Consider the following 19,478-nt stretch of genomic DNA (forward strand, 5'->3'; position numbering starts at 1 on the left):
GCAGTGCTACGACTTCGAAGTTGCGTGGTTGAAGTTCGTCATAGATTAACCTATCGCAGCCCGGGAAGCCGAGCGATTTGCAGTTCCATGTTCCGAGTTTTCAATCGTAGTCCTTATTTCAACTATTTTGCAACTTTGTTTTTTTCCAGGGCGGCTTGTTGGGCCTGCCCCAACCCCCTGTCTCGCCGGGGGACCATCGTGCACAGCTCTGTTTAGAGTCCCACGCTGGCACTAGGACGGTGATCAGCCGCTCCTAACATGGAGAACAGACGCCGTTTTGAGCCGCACCTCCATGGTGAACAGACGCTCGGGTTTGGTGAGGCATTTCCTCCATCACCGTACTATGGTTACCACGCCAGTGTTCGTGTCGCATCTCTTCACTTTGCTTTTGCCGGGCTGGCAACATTGCCCAGGCTACGCCACCCAGCTGTGTCCATGTTTCAGCTGGTAGTCTTTTGTTATCATATGACTCGAGGAGGCGTGAAGTAGGAACTTGTGAGGACCAGGGCTAGGTATTCCGCTCCTTCCAGGTTGTCAACTCACCATTTTGTAGCCCAGTCATTGGATTCTAATTATTATATTTCATGAAGAGCTTTGAGTGGCTTGGTTTATTTCCTTTAAATTCCGTTATAATTGCTTATCTTTTGACAGATATGCGTATTTCGTCTACTGCTTGCAGACTTCATCAGTGCCAAGTACTCAGGCACTGATGAAGTCTGCAAGTAGTAGACGAAATACGCGTATCGGTCAAAAGATAAGCAATTATAACGGAATTTAAAGGAAATAAACCAACCCACTCAAAGCTCTTTATAAAGGGATTCCGTTAAGAGGTTCGACAAATTAAAAGGATTATATTTCAGTTAAATATATACTGAGATTTTCAGGGTACTCTTTTCGATGCTGTAGAATCACCTGAAGCAAATATTGCTGTTGGACTGGGTCTCGGTTGGATTTCTTGATTAAGTCAGAAATCAGCTCTGACCCCTCGTTCAGCTACATCGTTGAAAACCATCAAGGAACCAACTTGTTGTTTCGCATTGAAATAATCTGTTTCCACTCGTTTGCCGATTTTCGTATGAAGTTGATCGAAATTTCGAAAAGGAATCAGAAATGACGTTTGACTTTGATTTAGGTGGGCTACTGTCCAACTAATGGGAGCCCAACCAAAAGGTAGCCCACTTAAAGGTAGCCCAATGAGTGAAATTTGACTGTACCTGTGTCTGAGACAAAACTGAACCACTACAACAATTTTCGGTTAAAAAACTTCATAAAGTAACCACTATTTACTTTTTACTCAAAAATGACTTAAAAAAAAATATAATTTGTGAACAACTTGGCCGATTTCAAAGATCAAAACATCAAATAAAAGGTAATTAAAACAATTTTTTCATAAAACATAATAATATTGAAAATTTGAATTATGTTTTGAAAAAAACAATGATTGTGTTTGTTTATTTTAAAGTTTTCATGGTTTGTAGACAGACAGCGCAATATGTTTTTTTTTTATATTTTTCTTTGATAATTTAGGTTTTTTTACACAACATATCAAAAAATCAGCCAAACGTTTTTTTTTCGATTTTAGTTATATTTTTTTGAACTTATCAAGTTTTGGGTTTTCGCTCAATACTCCTATGCGACTAGACTAATATGCGTAGTGACCATGTTACCTATATGGTTCTCAAAGTATATACTACACCAAGATGAGGATTAGTTCCTTGAAGAGAAATATTGACTACACAATCTTTTAAATGCAAAATATGAAGAAGCACGTTTTCAGTCAATAGAAAGGTAGTTCAATAAAATTACAGCACGTTGATAAAACGAGTTTTTTAAATACGTCCTTTCTTTTCTAAGAAACCATCATATTCATGGACCAAAAGGATCTCCAATCAACAAAAAACATTTTAAACATTGGTGCCTCGGTTAAAATCTGGCATGTTTGTAAACACATTCTTATTCTCTGGTGGTCTTCAAATATAACCTCTAGAATTCAAGTGTTATATTTTGTTATATTCTCTAAGCAACGGAGGTTGAAAACATATCTAGTAATATTTTTTTTTTTTTCTTGATTTGTTTTCCGTCGATATTGTTTTCCATACTGAGTACCAATGCTACCGACGCCAGGGAGGCAGTTCCCACACCTGGACCCTACCTATTGACCCATCAACTGCAAAGAGGGATAAGTAATGTTTTGGATAGTTTAAGTCAAATTGATATTGGCTTAGAGTCTTTTAGTAAAACCAAAGAATGAAGTATGACGAAAATCCTTATACACGTGATATTAACTTGAGATTTCCAATCGAGGTGGGAGTCCATAAAAACCATTAATTTTTTTACCGTGCTTGAATAAATAACCAAAAGTGTATCATCTTTTATAAGCGCCATGTTAAAAACAGACGTTGAACGTGTTTTGAAAATTATTGCCTGAGTTTTTTCAATCCATTTCTGTTACTCCACAATCAACCATATTTTTCCATATATTTATTAACTTTTTTAACAAATGATAATAGATCATCATGTTTATCAGATAAATAGACTTGAAAATCATCATCTGATTGGGCAACGCACCACTTTTCTATTCCTAAAAGGAATATCCACAAAGAGATGTCGATAGCTGCAATTGTTTTTGTTTGTATCATATTGTTTCGTTGTGTGTTCACCATCTGCTAAATATACTAATCAATTCTCAACTACCACCACGGCTGGATGGAAGAACAGCCGGTGAGGTTTTATTTTAATCTATACTGATCACAACGCAGTATAAAATGGGTCCTACCGTGCGCGATCATCAGCATATAAATACATGATATTTGCAATAAGTCAACACGTTTGGAAGGTTGTCATTGAACATTGAAGTGGCCCAAGAATAGAGCCTTGTCGTTCTCCACAATTTACTGAAGGGCAAGGGGATTTCATATTTTTGAATGCAACATACTGAGAGCGTTCTGTGAGATTCGAAAAAATAATGTAGTCGCTGTCCTGTTTAGTTCAAACAGATATTTCAATTTCCAACAGAACAATTTGTGATTGATTGTGTAGAAGGTTTTACTGAAATCTGTCGAGTGCATTTATTAAGTCATTTCCGATTTTAATCAGTATCGTTGTTGTACTGCATTTCTTGCAATATCCTGACTGATACGGACATAGTTAATTATTGCTAAGTAAATACTCCTTAAGTTGTTTCCATAAAAGACTTTCTATGATCTTCGGCAAAGCATACTTATCGGTCTAAAATCTTTGTGTTCGACAGGATTTTTATTTTTAGCAATTGGACCTATAGTATGCTAGCAATTTTCCACGTTTCTGGAAATTTTGATAAATGTATGATACAATTAAAAATATTAGTGAAAAATGTAAAAGAACACCGGATGCCTACTTCAAAATCATCAGAGAAGATTGATCCAAACCGATTGCATTACAGCTTTCAAAATTTAACTCCATTAAGACACAATTAAGTGGAACTGACCTTAACGAAGAGTTTGATAATTTATTAACATCAGGTTCTTCATTGCAGGATACCAGTGAAAAATTAGCAACGAAAAAGCTATTCAACGAATTAGCAGTTAAACAATCTTTGTCTCCACCTCCTCTTCGATGTTGTGTTTTAAGGCCTAAGAACTGTTCATTAATGAAAGTAGACACCTATTTCTCAAATGAAAATATTTATTGTCGAGCAAATTCATAAGTTTACTTTACATAAATGAAAATCAACATACATATGACCTATTTCATGTGAGTTTGAATGTTTACTTCTCATTTCTGAAGAACGCTCAGACTTTTTTGCATAACTTTCTTCTTAACTTTTCGTTGTGCTGCAGACCAAATTTTCTTGAAGCAGTCAACAGAGCTTTCTTCTCTTTCATCTTTATTAAGATGCCGTTTAATTATTGCCCAGTATCTTTCGATAGGACGCAGTTCGACTTTTTCCTTCATGAGCATCTCCAACGTAGCAGAAGAATAGTGAGCAGATGTCAGATCAGGCCAAAACAATGGAGGATCCGTATGCTTTCGGTAGATGGGAAGACGCCGTTTTTTGATGCATTATTTTCTGTAATTTTCACCATTGATTGTGCCCGTTGTAAAATACGAAGAACTCTTCAAGCCACAGGAGCAAATGGCTTGCCACACCAAAACCTTTTTTTTTCAAATTTTTCGGTTCGTATGTATCGCACATCATCAGGCACATGTATCCTCTGCTCAGTGTTGAAAAACTGCGGCCCGGGAAGTGTACTGGTATCCAATTTGACGTATTTGATGCACCGGTTCGTTTTTTGAAGGAGAACGTCATTCAAGTTCCGTGACCGTATTTTCGAAGAAATTTTCTGTGAATCCGTCCTTTTGGGTACTTTTGCTTCTTTTAAGTTATGATATTGTTACGTTTTTTGATATTCTGCACAGTTCCGACACTAATGTCCATTTTTTTTGACAATTTCACGAACGGAACACGGTCTATGCGATTTCAAAAGGCATACTACTGCCAGCCCCTTTTTGCGCCCAGATTTCGGTAATTCTTCAAGAGAACACGTTTCTCCAAACTTCTAAACAATCTTGAACATTGTAGATTTACTGCACTTCACGTTTTTGCCAATTTTCGAAACGAAAACTTTTCGGAAAACCATTTGTGCAGAATTAATCTGCGAATTGATAAGCTAATCCGACACATCGTACGAATTTTTTCACTTTTTTTTCAGGTGTGTTGCCAAAATAAACAATGTTTTTACACACTGAGCGAAAATTCACAATTTTTCGTTACGTAAACCTTAAGCCATTGATAAACAGGTGTCAACTTTCTTTAATTCACAGTCCTTAGATGGAAGGGAAGGATTTAGTTGTTGTGAAAAGTATGATTAGTTAGAATGTTTAATTACATGATTGGTCGATTTCTTTATTTCCCATTTATTCCAAGCAATTGATCGTTTATTAAAAAAAGATCGTGCACTTGGGAATTGATCCAAGGGGCAGTCGGATCAAGAATTACTTTTTGTTTGTCAATGATTGAAAAAAAGCATGTTGTGAAATACCTGTAACTTTATTTCAACACCACAGCAGGTATAAATTAGGTTCAAATTACAGTTTTGTAAATATTTTATGAAATTCTCGTATGGAATACGTTTCAAAAATTTGATTAGGGGCAAAGCTCTAAAATCAAAACATTTAACATCATGATCGCTGATTCCCGGCGCAGAAGATAGATAAGTGTTGTTTACGTTAGCGGTACGATTCCTGATAACAGAATCGATGAGAGATGAGTTGCAGCCCATTTTGTGACAAGTAGTAGAAGTAGGTAATATGGTAAATGACACGAAATTTACTTGACCTATCAAAGCTTTAGTAGAAGAAAAATCAAGATTAAGAGGATTTATGTTAAAATCTTCCACGAGAACAACACTAGGTTCAATTGCTGCAATTTCAACAGCCAATTCAAAAATTTTATTCAAAACATTAAAAAAAGTAGAAGGGTCTGTGCCTAGGGGCACGAACGGAAGCTTGACGTAGGACCGGTAGTGGACGGAACAAATGTGAACATTTAGTTCTTTTAATTGATCAATCATCATTATCTTAACTCTTTCCGTTTTTTATTTGTAAGCGTATCAAATTTGTAGTATTTATTTCAAAGAGAAAGTTGATGAAGAGAATCCAACGGACTGTCAACTTGAGTATTTTCGATTTGTTATTGTTATTTTGAATTTTTTGTTATTTATGAATTTTTAAGTTTTGTGCATTTTGTGGTATTAAAGTGTATTCAATTCACCCCTCACAGGCCTTCCGAATTTTATGAATGGGTGGGGCGGAAAGTATCGTTTTTTGCAGAATATGTAAAAAGGAGGGAGATTGCACTCGTGAGAGCTAATTTTCTCACAAATTTGATTTTATTGGCTTTCTGGGGACTGAATATACACCCAAAGCGAATTATTCCCACTTCTCTCAAATTCTATATGGTTTTTTTAACACTTCCTACCAGCGTGTTCTGGAAAATGGTCGGACGATGATTAATCTCACCAATACATTCGGGCCTACAATTCCACACCTTCTATAGAGACCAGGTTGAGCCTTGATAGCTAGCTGCTTACGGGAACTGATGACCTTGACAAATGTCCAAATAATACTATTAACAAATTTATGGTGGTCCTGAACAGGACCGTTTTGTAGTGATGGTTGAGTAATGCTGAGCTGAGCACGACGAGCTACTGATTCCGATCCTAGCCTCGCGGTGGGACTTCTTCTTCCTTCACTATGGTTGCTTATATGAGCTCTGCAGCTCACTGCTTGCAGGCAGCCTTTCGTTGTTGTTGTTGTTGAAAGCACTCCTGCTGCTGCTGCTGCTGGACTGGACATCACCACTTACGGTGATTGAATGAGCACCGTTCAGTTGGACCGCATCTATTTCGATTTTTAAGTCTGTGTTAGGGAATCCGCTGTTTTCAGACATTCGGTAATAATTTTGATCACCATTGCAACAGTTGGACATTTGGTATTTTCAATAGTGACCTATTGAAAATTAACTAAGTGTTCATTTTAGCAGATTGGTAGATAAATTTCCAATCGTTTGGCTTGTTTAGAATTAAAATCTATCTGCTATTGGTCGAAACCTAACCTCTTTTCGTAATGCTGTGCATTTTGGTTTTTTTAAATTGCGGGGATTCTATAGATCCTGTGGAGATCTATCTAGCCCTGATGTATGTGTTGGTAGAGGGAAAAATGTAAACTTTGCAGGAGACGATGTCTTAACACTCGAAAGCAATTTTGTGAAATATGAAGTAAAACAAATTAATAAATTATCTCAACATTTAGTGGCAAACCATTCATAAATTTTGGTAACATACAAACAATTCTATAATCCACATTAAATTTCATATGTAAGTGCCGATTTAAACAATCTTTTTGACGTCACTACAAGGGTGATTGATTAAACGAAAGAAACGAATCGGGCGGAATGAAAGCCGAGGAAAAACTAATTGCACCAATATATTCAGGCCTACAATTCCACACTTTCTATAGACAGGTTGAGCCTTGATAGCTAGCTGCTTGCGGGAACTGATGACCTTGACCTATGTCCAAATAATACTCTTTAACAAATTTTTGGTGGCTGTAGTGATGGTTGAGTAATTTTGAGCTGGGTGTTCAACACGGATGAGGCTGTCGAGCTGTATGTCGTTTGGAGCGAGGGTGCCACGCTTGGCATAGATGACTGACCCGTAGCGACTCACGAAGTGCTACTGATTCCGATCCATAGCATAACGGTGCATCTTCCTCCTCCTTAGATGGTTGCTTATGTGGGCTCTGCAGCTCGCTGCTTGCAGGCAGCCTTTCGTTGTTACTGGAGAACAATTTTCAACGCCACATGCCGAAAGCATTGCTACTGCTGCTACTAATTTCGACGACCGAACACCACCACACAGTGGTGTGGTCGTTGGGAGCGTGTGGTTCTGAGTATGGCAATGAGTGTGCAAAATATTACGCAATTCCATCCTCCCTATTCGCACGCGCCCGAGGATCGGAGGCGAATGCCACTTCGACTTGTTTCGTCTACTTACTACTCTCTGACGACTGTGCTGGGGAAGCAGCATATGCATGTAGGTAATTGGTGGATTTGTTAGTTAATTCGACGCTTTTGGGCAATGCTGGACATTTACCAGTTTTCCAAAAGTTTCTTGTTGAAAATCAACATTCGGGACATTGTTATCGATGCGTAGCCATATTTCTGATCGATTGGTGATAAAATTATTGAAATTGGACTAGGGGCAGCTGAGTTATTAACGTTCAAAATCTTTCTTAATTTGTTACATGTTCCATTTTCGATTTTCACTAAGTGTACCCCCATATAGAAATCAAAGACGTAGTCCTACGTCAAAAAACATCTGGTGGCTTAAAATGCACTCCACATTCCAAGTTATTATTTGTGAGTTTAATAAAAAGATAATCAACTTTATCGCTCTTATTTGATTTAGAAAGAATCTCGTATATGGTTTTGCTCCACCTCCACGTTTTTTTTCCGACCGATCGATCAGAATGAATGATTTTATAGCCAGGTAACTCAACGAAGTTGTTTGTATGAGAAGTGTATAACCAGGACTCAACTACACCAATAGTAATAAGCTTATAATTAATGAAGAATATTCGATAGTTAACGATATTTTTAAGTAAACTACGCAAATTAAAAAAAACTATCTTTATAAATTTTCTAGCAGATTTCTCTATAATGTTCTTCATATTTGCATTTGAAATATTCAAACGTATCAAACATTGGCAAAAGAGAATCATCGTTAGTGGAACTAATTACCATATTGATGACATTTACTGATCTGGTGGTCGGACGTTAACTGGGCGGTTGCCGTTTTGTGGATGAAATTCTCGTACTTCTACTCCATCTGGCCAGTAGAAAGAGGCTAGATTTTCTGATACTATGAGCTTGAAGGATATAAGACGAGAGACGAGAGCTCATGTAGATCACAGTGGCGTCGCTCTAACCTCAATCTAACTGTTCAACAAAACTCTCTTCTTCTTCTTCATTCCTTTATTTAACGTCGGACTCTGTTCCACAATCTACTGCAAATCACCGACGGACATCGATTGCCATCCATTGACGGCAATCGAATGTGCAGGAAGGCAGCTTCCGCATTTGCGTAGTATATCGCAGCCATTCAAACACACATGGGCCAGGACCAACGGCTTTATTTCCCTTCTGAAGACGTGACCCGAGATTTGTATACCTCAGAATCAACAACTCGTACTGGCGAGATGCTCCTGGTGCTAAAGCGTGGCGCCAAAGACCAGGGACCGGCTTACCAGAAACTGGCAGAGGAGGTCGTTGGTAATGGGGTGCAGGTGAAGTCGCTAGACTCGACAATCACCATCCAGGTTAAAGACTTGGACGAGGTGACAGAGGCGACCGAACTAGTCACGGCGCTCAGGGAGCAGTGCCAAATCGAGGCACCGCCAATAGCGGTTACCCTGAGGAGGGGATTGTTCTCCACCCAGGTGGCTACCGTCAAGCTCTCAGCAGCTGATGCCAGAAAGGCGGCAGCCACAGGGAGGGTGTGAGTGGGCTGGTCGGTTGGCCCCATGAGCATTCCCCGACCGGTTACGGCTTGCTTCAGGTGCTTCGGTCAGGGCCATTTGGCTCGTGACTGCAAGAACACCGATAGAAGCAAGCTGTGCAGACGGTGCGGCTCGGAGAGCCATAAGGCGCAAGGTTGCCAAAAGCCGCCGAAGTGCACAATATGCGTGGAGAAAGGGAAATCCCCTACCAACCACATGGCAGGTGGCCCGCGCTGCCCGGGGGCCAAGAGCAATGCTCAGCCATGTTCGAGGTAGCGCAGTTGAACCTGAATCCTGAACCTGCGGCTGCCCAGCAACTGTTGTGGCAATCGGCAGTGGAATGGGGAGTGGATGTCGTAATCATCTCCGACCCGTACCGGGTCCCATCCGGCAACGGGATTTGGGTCACGGACGCGTTGGGGATGGCGGCGATATGCACGACGGGGAGCTTCCCTGTTCAGAAGGTGGTCTCGTCTAACTCGAGAAAGGGATTCGTGATCGCCAGGGTCAACGGAGTATATCTAAGTAGCTGTTATGCTCCGCCCAGGTGGTCCATCGAGCAGTTCTCGCAGATGGTGGACAGAATCAATGCGGTACTTGTCGGCCTAAGACCGGTGGTCATTGCGGGTGACTTTAACGCATGGGCGGTGGAGTGGGGCAGCCACCACACCAACCAGAGAGGATGCATCCTACTGGAGGCAATGGCCAAACTGGACGTTGTACTAGCCAACACCGGTTCGGTCAGTACCTACAGAAGAAACGGTGCAAAATCCGTCATTGATGTGACGTACTGCAGCCCGTGTTTGGAGGGCAACCTACACTGGAGGGTCGATGAGGGTTAATCCCACAGCGACCATCAGGCGATTCGCTACAGTTTGGGGCAAGGTGAGAGGCGAGTGGCAGGAGAGAGTCCCTCCTGCACTCGAGGCTGGCGGACGTCGTTCTTCGATGAAGAGGTCTTCAGCGAAGCACTGAGGCGGGAGCGAATAACCCTTGATCTGACGGGGGAAGAGCTGATAGCATCGCGTCATTCAGACGGCAGAGGTGGTTCATCGGAAACAAAGGGGTATTCGTTACTACGCTGTGGTAACTTTAGACGTGAAGAACGCGTTCAACAGCGCGTGCTGGGGAGCGATACCCGGATAAAAATAACCATATAATTACAATAATATACCAATAAAATACAATAGATTCTATTGTTGACAATTAATCTTATTGTAATTCTATTGTATTGGCCAGATAATCAAATAGTCACCACAATAGGCTTACAACAAATTCTATGGAATCAAAATTTTGCACAGTAAAAAAACAATAAAATTTATTGTTATGAGATCAAATTTGTTAGAGAAAAAATTGTTTTTTTTTATGGTTACAGTAACTAACTACCCCCCTTTTCTATTGTAAATGTCTCATAAACAATAGATTATATTGTACATAACAATAAGTTCTATTGTATTTTTATTGTTTTTAACAATAACATTTATTGTTGCTACAATAGGTTTTATTGTATTGTAACAATAAGTTCTATTGTTTTTGTATGGTAAATTTTTATTCGGGTAGCCCGCTCGCTACACCAACTCCGAATCCCCGGAGGGCTGTGCAAGATTCTGGAAAGCTACTTCCAGAATCGTGTGTATGACACAGAAAATGGCGAAAAATGCGTTAGAGTCACCACAGGAGTGCCACAAGGCTCCATCCTGGGCCCGGTGTTATGGAACGTCATGTACGATGGAGTGTTGAGGATAAGATGCCCAGTAGGCGTGAAAATTGTTGGTTTTGCCGACGATGTCACGCTGGTAGTCTACGGGGAATCCCTCAAAGAGGTAGAGCTCACAACGGCTCACCCCGTTAAGCTTGTGGAGGAATGGATGAGATCCAGGAAACTGGAGCTTGCCCACCACAAGACCTAGGTGGTCGTAGTCAACAATCGCATGTCGGTGCAGCATGCGACGTTGACAGTGGGCGAGAGCACAATTAGATCCGTGCGCTCTCTGAAACTCTTGGGGATTATGCTCGATGATAAGCTCAGCTTCGGCTGTCACGTCGAGTACGCCTACTAGAGAGCGTCTACGGCTGTGGGGGCATTCTCCCGCATGATGTCCAACAGCTCGGCGGTGAGTGCCAGTAAGCGCAGGCTCCTCGCCGGGGTCGTAGTATCTATCCTCAGATACGGAGGCTCTGCGTGGGCTGTGGTAGTGGATACCGACTGCCACAGGCGGAAATTAGAGAGTACACATAGGCTAATGTGCTTGAGGGTGGCCAGTGTATATCGCACCATCTCGAGGGAGGCCGTATGTGTCATAGCAGGGATGATGCCAATCGGCCTTTTCATTAAGGAGGATGGGGAGTGCTATGACAGGAGGAGCGTTCGAGGGGCGCACAACAACGCGCACGTGGTATCGACTGCGAGGTGGCAGTCGGAGTGGGAAAATTCCACAAAGGGGAGGTGGACCTACCGCTTGATACTTTCCGTATCAAGCTGGGTCAATCGACGCCATGGGGAAGTAAACTTCCACCTGACACAGTTCCTCTCAGGCCATGGCTGCTTTAGGAGTTATTTGCATAGGTTCGGACATGCAAGTACTCCCACCTGCCCCGCGTGCGCTGGTGTCGAAGAGACGGCGGAACATGTTATCGTCCCTAGGATGTGTGGTATCACCGAGAATTGGAGCGCTGTGGTGACTGCGGCCACCCACATAGTTCTAGAGCTACAACGAGTGTGGCGTGCCGAGCAGCAGTTGACTACTGCCCGACAAGAGCGATAGAGTATGGCTAGAGGAGCGCTATAGCGCATAGGCCCCTCCCACGAAGTAATGCCTTCGGGCGGTTCCGGGGAGGTCAAGGGCCAAGGGCACAGGTAGGTTTTAGTGGGTCAGGAGTGCAATTCTCCCAGCCCCACATCCTGAATTACTTTCTCAGGTGTCTGCGAGCAGATTCCTCCCTATATAAAAAAAAATAGTAGAATATCCAACGTTGAAGGTTTCTTTGAGGTATTCCAGAATATCATCCTCGGTTTGTTCGATTTCAAATAGAGTGACGTAGAATGATTTGAGAGGATCTCCACCGGAGGTCCGAACTTGTTGATTTTTGTCGGCAATCCTCAATCCATGACCTGGTTGGTTACGTGCATTGTTTGAGTTAGAGCTTGGTGGTCCAAGGTTAAGTTTTGGGACGCTAGCATCAGCAGCAGTAGTAGAGGAAGTATTACCAGTAGTTCCAGCATCACCCACAGCAGCAGCAGTAGAAGCAACAGCAGCGGCGGCATTAGCACCAGTAGTAGTAGTAGCGGTTGTAACAGTGATGCGGTAAACATCGGTATGGCAGTGGGAGAGAACTGCGTCATAATAAAATTGATGATAGCGCTAATGTTGTTGGCAGTTGCAGCAGGCTCATTTTTAGCCAGGAGCATTGAACTTTTACCAAGGTACGACTGAGTAAGATATTGGGAACCAGACATCAGAAGATTAATTGATTTGAGGGTCTCTATTGACCAATACGAAGGTCCATTGAGTCCATTTGAACAGCCAGGGCACGCAAAGTGCTGATTATTGTACATTTGCGATCCATTGGATTTGAAAATAGACGTTATTTGATGTGTCGCATGCTCATGTTCTGTCGGGGAGAAAAGTGGTCCTCGGAACCAGATTCCGGAAGATCCGGATGGACCTTGATGGTCCCCGACAGAACACATAAATTTACGCTTATTGTAAATAAGCGTGAATTTATGTGTATCACATACCCTTGTTCTGTTGGGGATGAATCATTTTGGAATCAAATTTTGGAATCAAATTTTGGAATCAAATTTTGGAAGATCCGGATACTGGCCACCGTGGCCAAATTAGGTCTATGAGGGATATCTGGTACTCCACCGTACTCGTCTTTGAAAGTTTGTTCTGCCCGAGCGAAGTGTGGTCCTCGGAACCGGATTTCGGAAGAGTCCAAGAAGGATCTCTGGTACTTCATCATAATCACAGTTGAAAATTAACGTCAATTGATGTGTCGCATGCCCGGAGTGAAAAATGATTCTCGGATCCGGATTCCGGAGCATCCAGTATGTGACTTGAGTGGCGGTTGAATCCAATGCTCTTTGAACAGATTGTTTTGTCATTTTATGCAATCTTAATATGATATGATTAATTAATAGGGGTAAGTGGGGGTAAAATGGGTAGGTACGTGTATTGGCGGAAAAACCGTCATATATCGCTGTTTTGATCATGCTATGGTATGTTTATTAGTTTTTAATTTCGGTTGGCCGGTGAAAAAAGTATTTTCTATTGCATCTTTTTAATTTTTTTAAATATCCTCCACTCACCCTCACACCAAAGAGCTCTATTTTGAGCCCCCTGATAGTGAACACTCAAAAACTCAGCAATAGGCAACACAATAAATACAAAATACTACAGTTAAAATGGCTGAGAATATTTTAAGTTACGATTCTACAATAAGGAGAGATTATTACGGTGAAACAATTCATGCGCTTCTAGTGAATAAAGTATCCTTATAAAGAAGCACATATGTTCAAAACGTCACAAAATTAATCTTCATCTAATGAAAGATTAACAAATAATGTATACTAAAATGTTTGATGACGGTTAAAATATCATAATAAAAAGAAATTAAATATAAGAAAGATTAAATTAATAGTTGTGGTATTTGAGATCGTGAATAACATTTAATGTTAGATTTAAATGATGAACGATTTGTTAGCAGCTGGCGCCGGTGGTGTAGTGGTAAGCGTGACTGCTTTCTAACACCCCAATGGGTCTGGGTTCAATCCCAGCCGAGGTCGGGAAGGGAAGTAAAGCCGTTGGTCCCGGCCCATGTGTGTTGAATGGGTGCGATATCCTACGCAGGTGTGGAAGCTGCCTTCCTGCACATTCGATTGCCGTCAATGGATGGCAATCGATGTCCGTCGGTGGTTGGCACTAGATTGCGGAACAGAGACCGACGTTAAATAAAGGAAAGAAAAAAAAAGATTTGTTAGCAGCTTTATATCTCTGGGTAGGTTGTTATATTTGGCTGGACCTAAATAAGTAAACCGTTTCTGACCAAAGTTTGAATACGCACGTGATCAAGAGATATGATTAATTTGACTGGTAATGTGCAATCGTGGCGTCTAATTTTTAGTTAAATTATGGATACTTGCTGGATTATGTTGAACATTGTGAATCAAGTTCATTCTTCACACATGCCTTGTTTAGGCAATACTTTATGTGGAAAATCTGTGTACAACCGGACAGATGGAAACAGGAAAGGTAGGTTATAGATTATTTTAATACATTGGTTTTATAATACTTGCAGTATTTTAAGCTTTGATTTACAGGCTCTGCCCCATACAATGATCAAATAGTTCAACTGTGAGTGAATGTGAGAGTATTAGAACATAAGCAGAACTTTTCGAGGAATGAAACAACTAACCCGTTTCAGAATTCCACACAAAGATGACACTTTTCCCGCTACTTCCTTAATATGCAGATCCCAAGACAAGGTATTTACAATCTAGATGCTACTTTCCACTAGTCTATTGATCATTTCCAACAGTTTATTGCTCTTGGGAATGCAGTTTTATTGGAATTATTTAGGTGTCACTTATATTTGTGCATGTTAGAATTTCACAACGAGGAATGAAAGTAGCCCTGTCCTCTTCCTAGCACTGAAACTGAGCTACACAAGTCCCTTATGGCAGTACCCGTCAAATTTTCACTGAAGGGTGAAATTATCCATATCTGCTCCATCTTAACTTCTTAATCGCAAGCTTTCAATCTAATTCACTCAGTGATTAAATTACGTTTTAAGAATAACCCAGTAGGGGAAGCTGAGTGGACAATCTTTTCGGAATTAACACCCAAATCATTCAGTGCATCTCTCTCGAAAAGCAAATCAAAATCCTTCAATAATGATCGTTAATATCACACCTGTTGTTGACGGTTTGGGGACAGTTTGAATCAAGAACAGCAAAAAAATAAAAAAAAAATAAAAATCCTTGACCAATGTGGCGCCAGCTCTTTTCATGCGTCTGCTAGAGGTGTGATTGCGATTGCTCGTTGGCGGTAGCGTTTGCAGCGATCGTACACACACACACACTCGCTTTGCCATACTCAAGCTTAGCTCACGAATGCACAAGAGATGAGTTGTGAAAAACTGCTAAAAAAAGCAAAACTTCGATTTGATTTTGATTTTTTTACACCCGCTTTTGCTAGATTGTGCCATTTCAAGGACAATCTTTTTCGAGTGAGCTGGGGCTCAGTAAATCATAATCGTATAGAGATTATTGCTTTTTCCAGACGTTTTGACGTGTTTATTAATGAAACTGTGCAACACGACTTTCTAGGACAGAATAATTAGACCATATTAAACTTTCTTGTGTTCCTCTGAGTTGAAGTGTAGAATGTACTTATGCCATAACACGTAATTTTTCTTGGGTACCGGCTTCTTTATGAATTGCATATTGCATTGTATGTTTGCACGAACTTGTCTGTATATTTCCAAACCGAAGCATGAGATCAGCGAGCTTGCAACTCGGAAATAATCGAGACAGTGCTTTGATATACCCTTGCTATGCTATAATCAATTCAGTGAAAAATATCCCAAATCAAAAAAAGAGCAGTACTGAGAAAATGTAACGTATGCCCTTTTAATAATCCGTTTATTTTTCCAGGCTCATTTGCTGTAGCTTTGCGGAGCCGATATTCATTGTTAAAATAACTAAATTACTTAAAACTAACGTTAGTAAAGCGGGGGCCGATTACTCGTGGCTATCTCGAGGTTAGGGGTAACAAATACATGGCAAGATAGGGATTGAGAACACAGGGTTTGGAGAGCAATGTGCTCTTGATCTCGAACTAAGCGACATACTGATGAAAAAGACAAACATGGGGTTACACCGATGGGCAGCTAACAACTTGGGAGAACACAAGATGGCACTTACTACTAAATCCTCAGATCTATCCGTTTTAAAAACACAGAAAGTAAATTCAAATAGTCGAAATCTCGGCTAGCCAAGACATCTCTAACGGGTATCACGGGTTGTTTTCCTCGGAACCTGAGAGATGCGAATAACTCAGATCTGGCAACACGGTGTAGGGTACATGACCAAACAACATGCTCGATATCTGATAACCACTGCCACACACACACATAAATTGCTGCCTGAGAGCCCAATTCTATAGAAGTGCGAGTCTAACGAACAGTGACTGGACATAAGCCTTGACATAACGCGTATAAAGTCACGGCTCATGTCCAACCCTTTGAACCATGGTTTGTTCGACACCTGTGGGAGAATAGAATGTAACCATCTTCCCAAATCACCATCATTCCATTTCTGTTGCCAACTGATGAGGATTTGCTGACGAGCAATGGAGAAAAATTCGTTGAAGGCAATTTGTCGCTCAAAAATATCGCCTTCTAATAAAAAAAAAGGCCTAGAAAAAAATATGTCCTAGAAACTCATGTTCTTGTTATGAATATGAAAACGTGTTATGGTGCAACATTTAACAAAAGAACAATAAAATAAACATTCAGATTTTGGTATAGCCTACTTTATTCGCATTTGATTTTGATATAGCCTAATTTGCATTGAACTGAACAACCCGCGTCAGAATTTGTGACGTTGAACCAATAGACTTGAATCTCAGAGTTGATTTGAAAAAACTAGAAGAGATAACGGGGATGTATTAATAAAAAAAAGTCAATAGTCTCATGACGTTTCAAATGTCTCTCATAGATGACTTTCAGGAGCAATTTGAATTGAAACATTAAACCGTTATAGATGGTTTTCAGAGTGCTACCGTAAAGACTAACAAAATAAGTTTGTACTTTTGTTTCAATATTTAGACGTTTGATATTTTCGGCGAAGTTTTATGCTTAAATAATCTATTTTTTAGATACTTTTCAAATTTAGCATGGTCCTAAAATTAACTGATATTTAAAATAAACTTTCTTATTTTTGAAAATGGAGACGTACACCCAACCGGTGGATGTAAGATTCGCTTACAATTATGTGGGATTCATCATCAGAGGATGTAAGTGGAGACCGCATGAACCGAGGATGCGATATACCTAGCTGCGGTCCAACGCAAGAAAATTGAAGACCGAAAAATGTAGAGTGTATTAGTGAGGTAAATTAATTATGTCGAAAAAAAAATAGGAAAAAGGTTGCCGACTGGACTCGAACAACGAACGTTGCGATTATCAGACCTGTGCTTTCTCCACTGCTCTCTCCATGCTTCTGAATATGGATAGCCTAAAAACAAACAAGAAGCGTTCCTTTCCTCTCACACTCGACTTCGTATGCTTTTTCTGCTGGAGAGATTCGCGGCAAGTGTGTGCGTCGTTCTACCATGTTATACATAAAAATCAAGGCAAATGCTTGCTTGTGTAGGTAAAAGCATAGACAGAACACGAAATAAAAAAGGCAAAAAACCATTACATCGCCTGTACGGTCAACTTCTAACATTCGCTGCGATGTTCATGAACAGAGGATGATAGGAAATGGAACTAACATTCATTGTAATAGATTTTTGGTTTGCGTGTAGGACTGACGATAATAGGTTAAGGTATTGCCGAAGCCAACTTTTCCCCTACTGTATGTCATCAAAATTGATAGAATGTTGAGCAATTGAGCTCATGACTTCGTGAGAGAGAATTGTGTAAGAGCAAAGTAGCTTACTCTCTTGGTAATAAGACAACAGTAAAATTAACGGGAATGTTCTGTTTGATTGGTTTGACAGTAATTTAACAACTACTTACAACTACTACTTAAACACATGAATTCTTGATTACTACTTATAATTATTGAAAATCATTGATTTTATCTCTTTTCCAACGCCAAATTTTAACGCGGATTATCAAGTAAGCAGCGCCATCTTTGGGAAAATTCAGCATAGCCGCCAGTTAATTTTCTTAGTTATGATTAATCATGCGATAGCAACTACCTTCTCACTACAGCTGGCACCACTGCACAACTTTGAGTGCATCTTTTCCTCGCTCTCTTTCTCATGCACCTTGAAGCAAATATCACTCACCGCTCAAATCAGTAGAAAATCATTTATCATGGTTTTTCTGGTCAGCTCAGAAAGCAAAAAAACTGGTTTAATCGTTTGCCATTGAGCTACAGACGCATCGTCCGTTTCGCCACTGCGCGTATTTTTATCATACCTATGTAAGAGTTAGTGCTACAACTCGACGATGTGTACACGAAGAAAAGCCGCATGTAAACAAAACAACAACCGCAACTCACCACTATAGGCCAGGCCCCTCTGCTGCCGCTCGTTTATGCACACCTCGCAATCTATGCTCGTCATATGTTCGGCGAAACACTGGCAAATTCGATTATCGGCTATTTTATCACTGTTGTTAAACTATTATTGGTAGTTTTCTTCCCTTCCCTCACCATCCAGCGTCAGCGGCGCTCAATTATACGTTTAATTATATGTTTAAAATTTACATCAATTTTCAGCTCTGATTTTACCACTTCATCCTCTTCTCTTGGCACAGATATCGGCATCGGTGCGGCACGTTTCGCAGGCACGAGGGCGCGAACGGGGTAGAGCGGGCGTCGCGACGCAAGCGAAACAGCGAGATAGAGACGGACGCGCAGTGGCTCGGATCAATTAGGTCAACTTTTACCCGCTTGGGATTTGGGACCGCGAATTTTCCGTTCGGAACCAACCGACCAACGAATGACGACGACCAACGAAATACTGTGAACTGACTCGAGAGAGCTGAAACGACGAGCATCCGCCTATGGACTGCCTTCTGCCAGTGCAAGAAGACCGAGACTGAGCGTTATGGAGCAATGTTTGGACGCATCAGCCCCGCAAGGTAGTTGGTGGGTCCGCCGCCGGCCCAGAGGAGAGTTTCTGGCTGGGTACGGTCCAGTGTCTCATTCATTGTTGCAGTTGGAGCCGTTTTGTAGCCACCACACACCGCGAACATCAGCCAGCCGGCCCGTTTCAGCGAAGTTGGTCGGGCATTGGACCACTGGGCTATGACAACAATAACAAACCGCTGTAGGTAGGGTGGGACAGGCCAAAGCGCACCCCTGGGTTAAAATGGCCCCGGGTGGTTTTGATTAGCTTTCCCATCATGAATTCGTGAATTTAGTTCAGTACTGAAACTAGCATTTCGGCACATAAAGTCCCAGAATTAGTAATGGGAAAGCAACGAAAAATCGCACGGGGTCATTTTACCCCTAGGGTCCATTATGGACTGTTCTCCCCTATCTACCCTATAGCTCCCCTCTTTGGTACAATGCAATGAAAGCGTCACTACTGCGACGACGTGTAAAATGGTGATGCAGCAGAACTGGTACAGTTGCACTATCGGTACCGATTGGATGGATGCTTTGGGTGATCCGGTGGTAAATTGGGTAAACGTTGATGGTAGTTGCTACATTGTGATGGACTGCGTTTCTAGGAATCGCCAACAGTTTTCCAATT

At 41.2% G+C, this 19,478-nt stretch overlaps 1 protein-coding gene across 1 annotated transcript in view; it reads right to left on the reverse strand.

The window, feature by feature from the left end:
* Window positions 1-18,825: 18,825 nt before the first annotated feature.
* Window positions 18,826-19,478, reverse strand: part of LOC135698034 (uncharacterized) — a 51,302-nt gene continuing 50,649 nt past the window's right edge. The window contains exon 4 of the mRNA XM_065217904.1: window positions 18,826-19,047. Coding sequence (XP_065073976.1) covers window positions 18,826-19,047 — 222 coding nt within the window. The remainder of the gene's footprint in view (window positions 19,048-19,478) is intronic.

This window comes from Ochlerotatus camptorhynchus, unplaced genomic scaffold (genome assembly GCF_037179485.1).
Source record: "Ochlerotatus camptorhynchus isolate MF236.1 unplaced genomic scaffold, CSIRO-AGI_Acam_v1.1 ptg000081l, whole genome shotgun sequence".
NCBI classification, from domain to species: Eukaryota; Metazoa; Arthropoda; class Insecta; order Diptera; family Culicidae; genus Ochlerotatus; species Ochlerotatus camptorhynchus.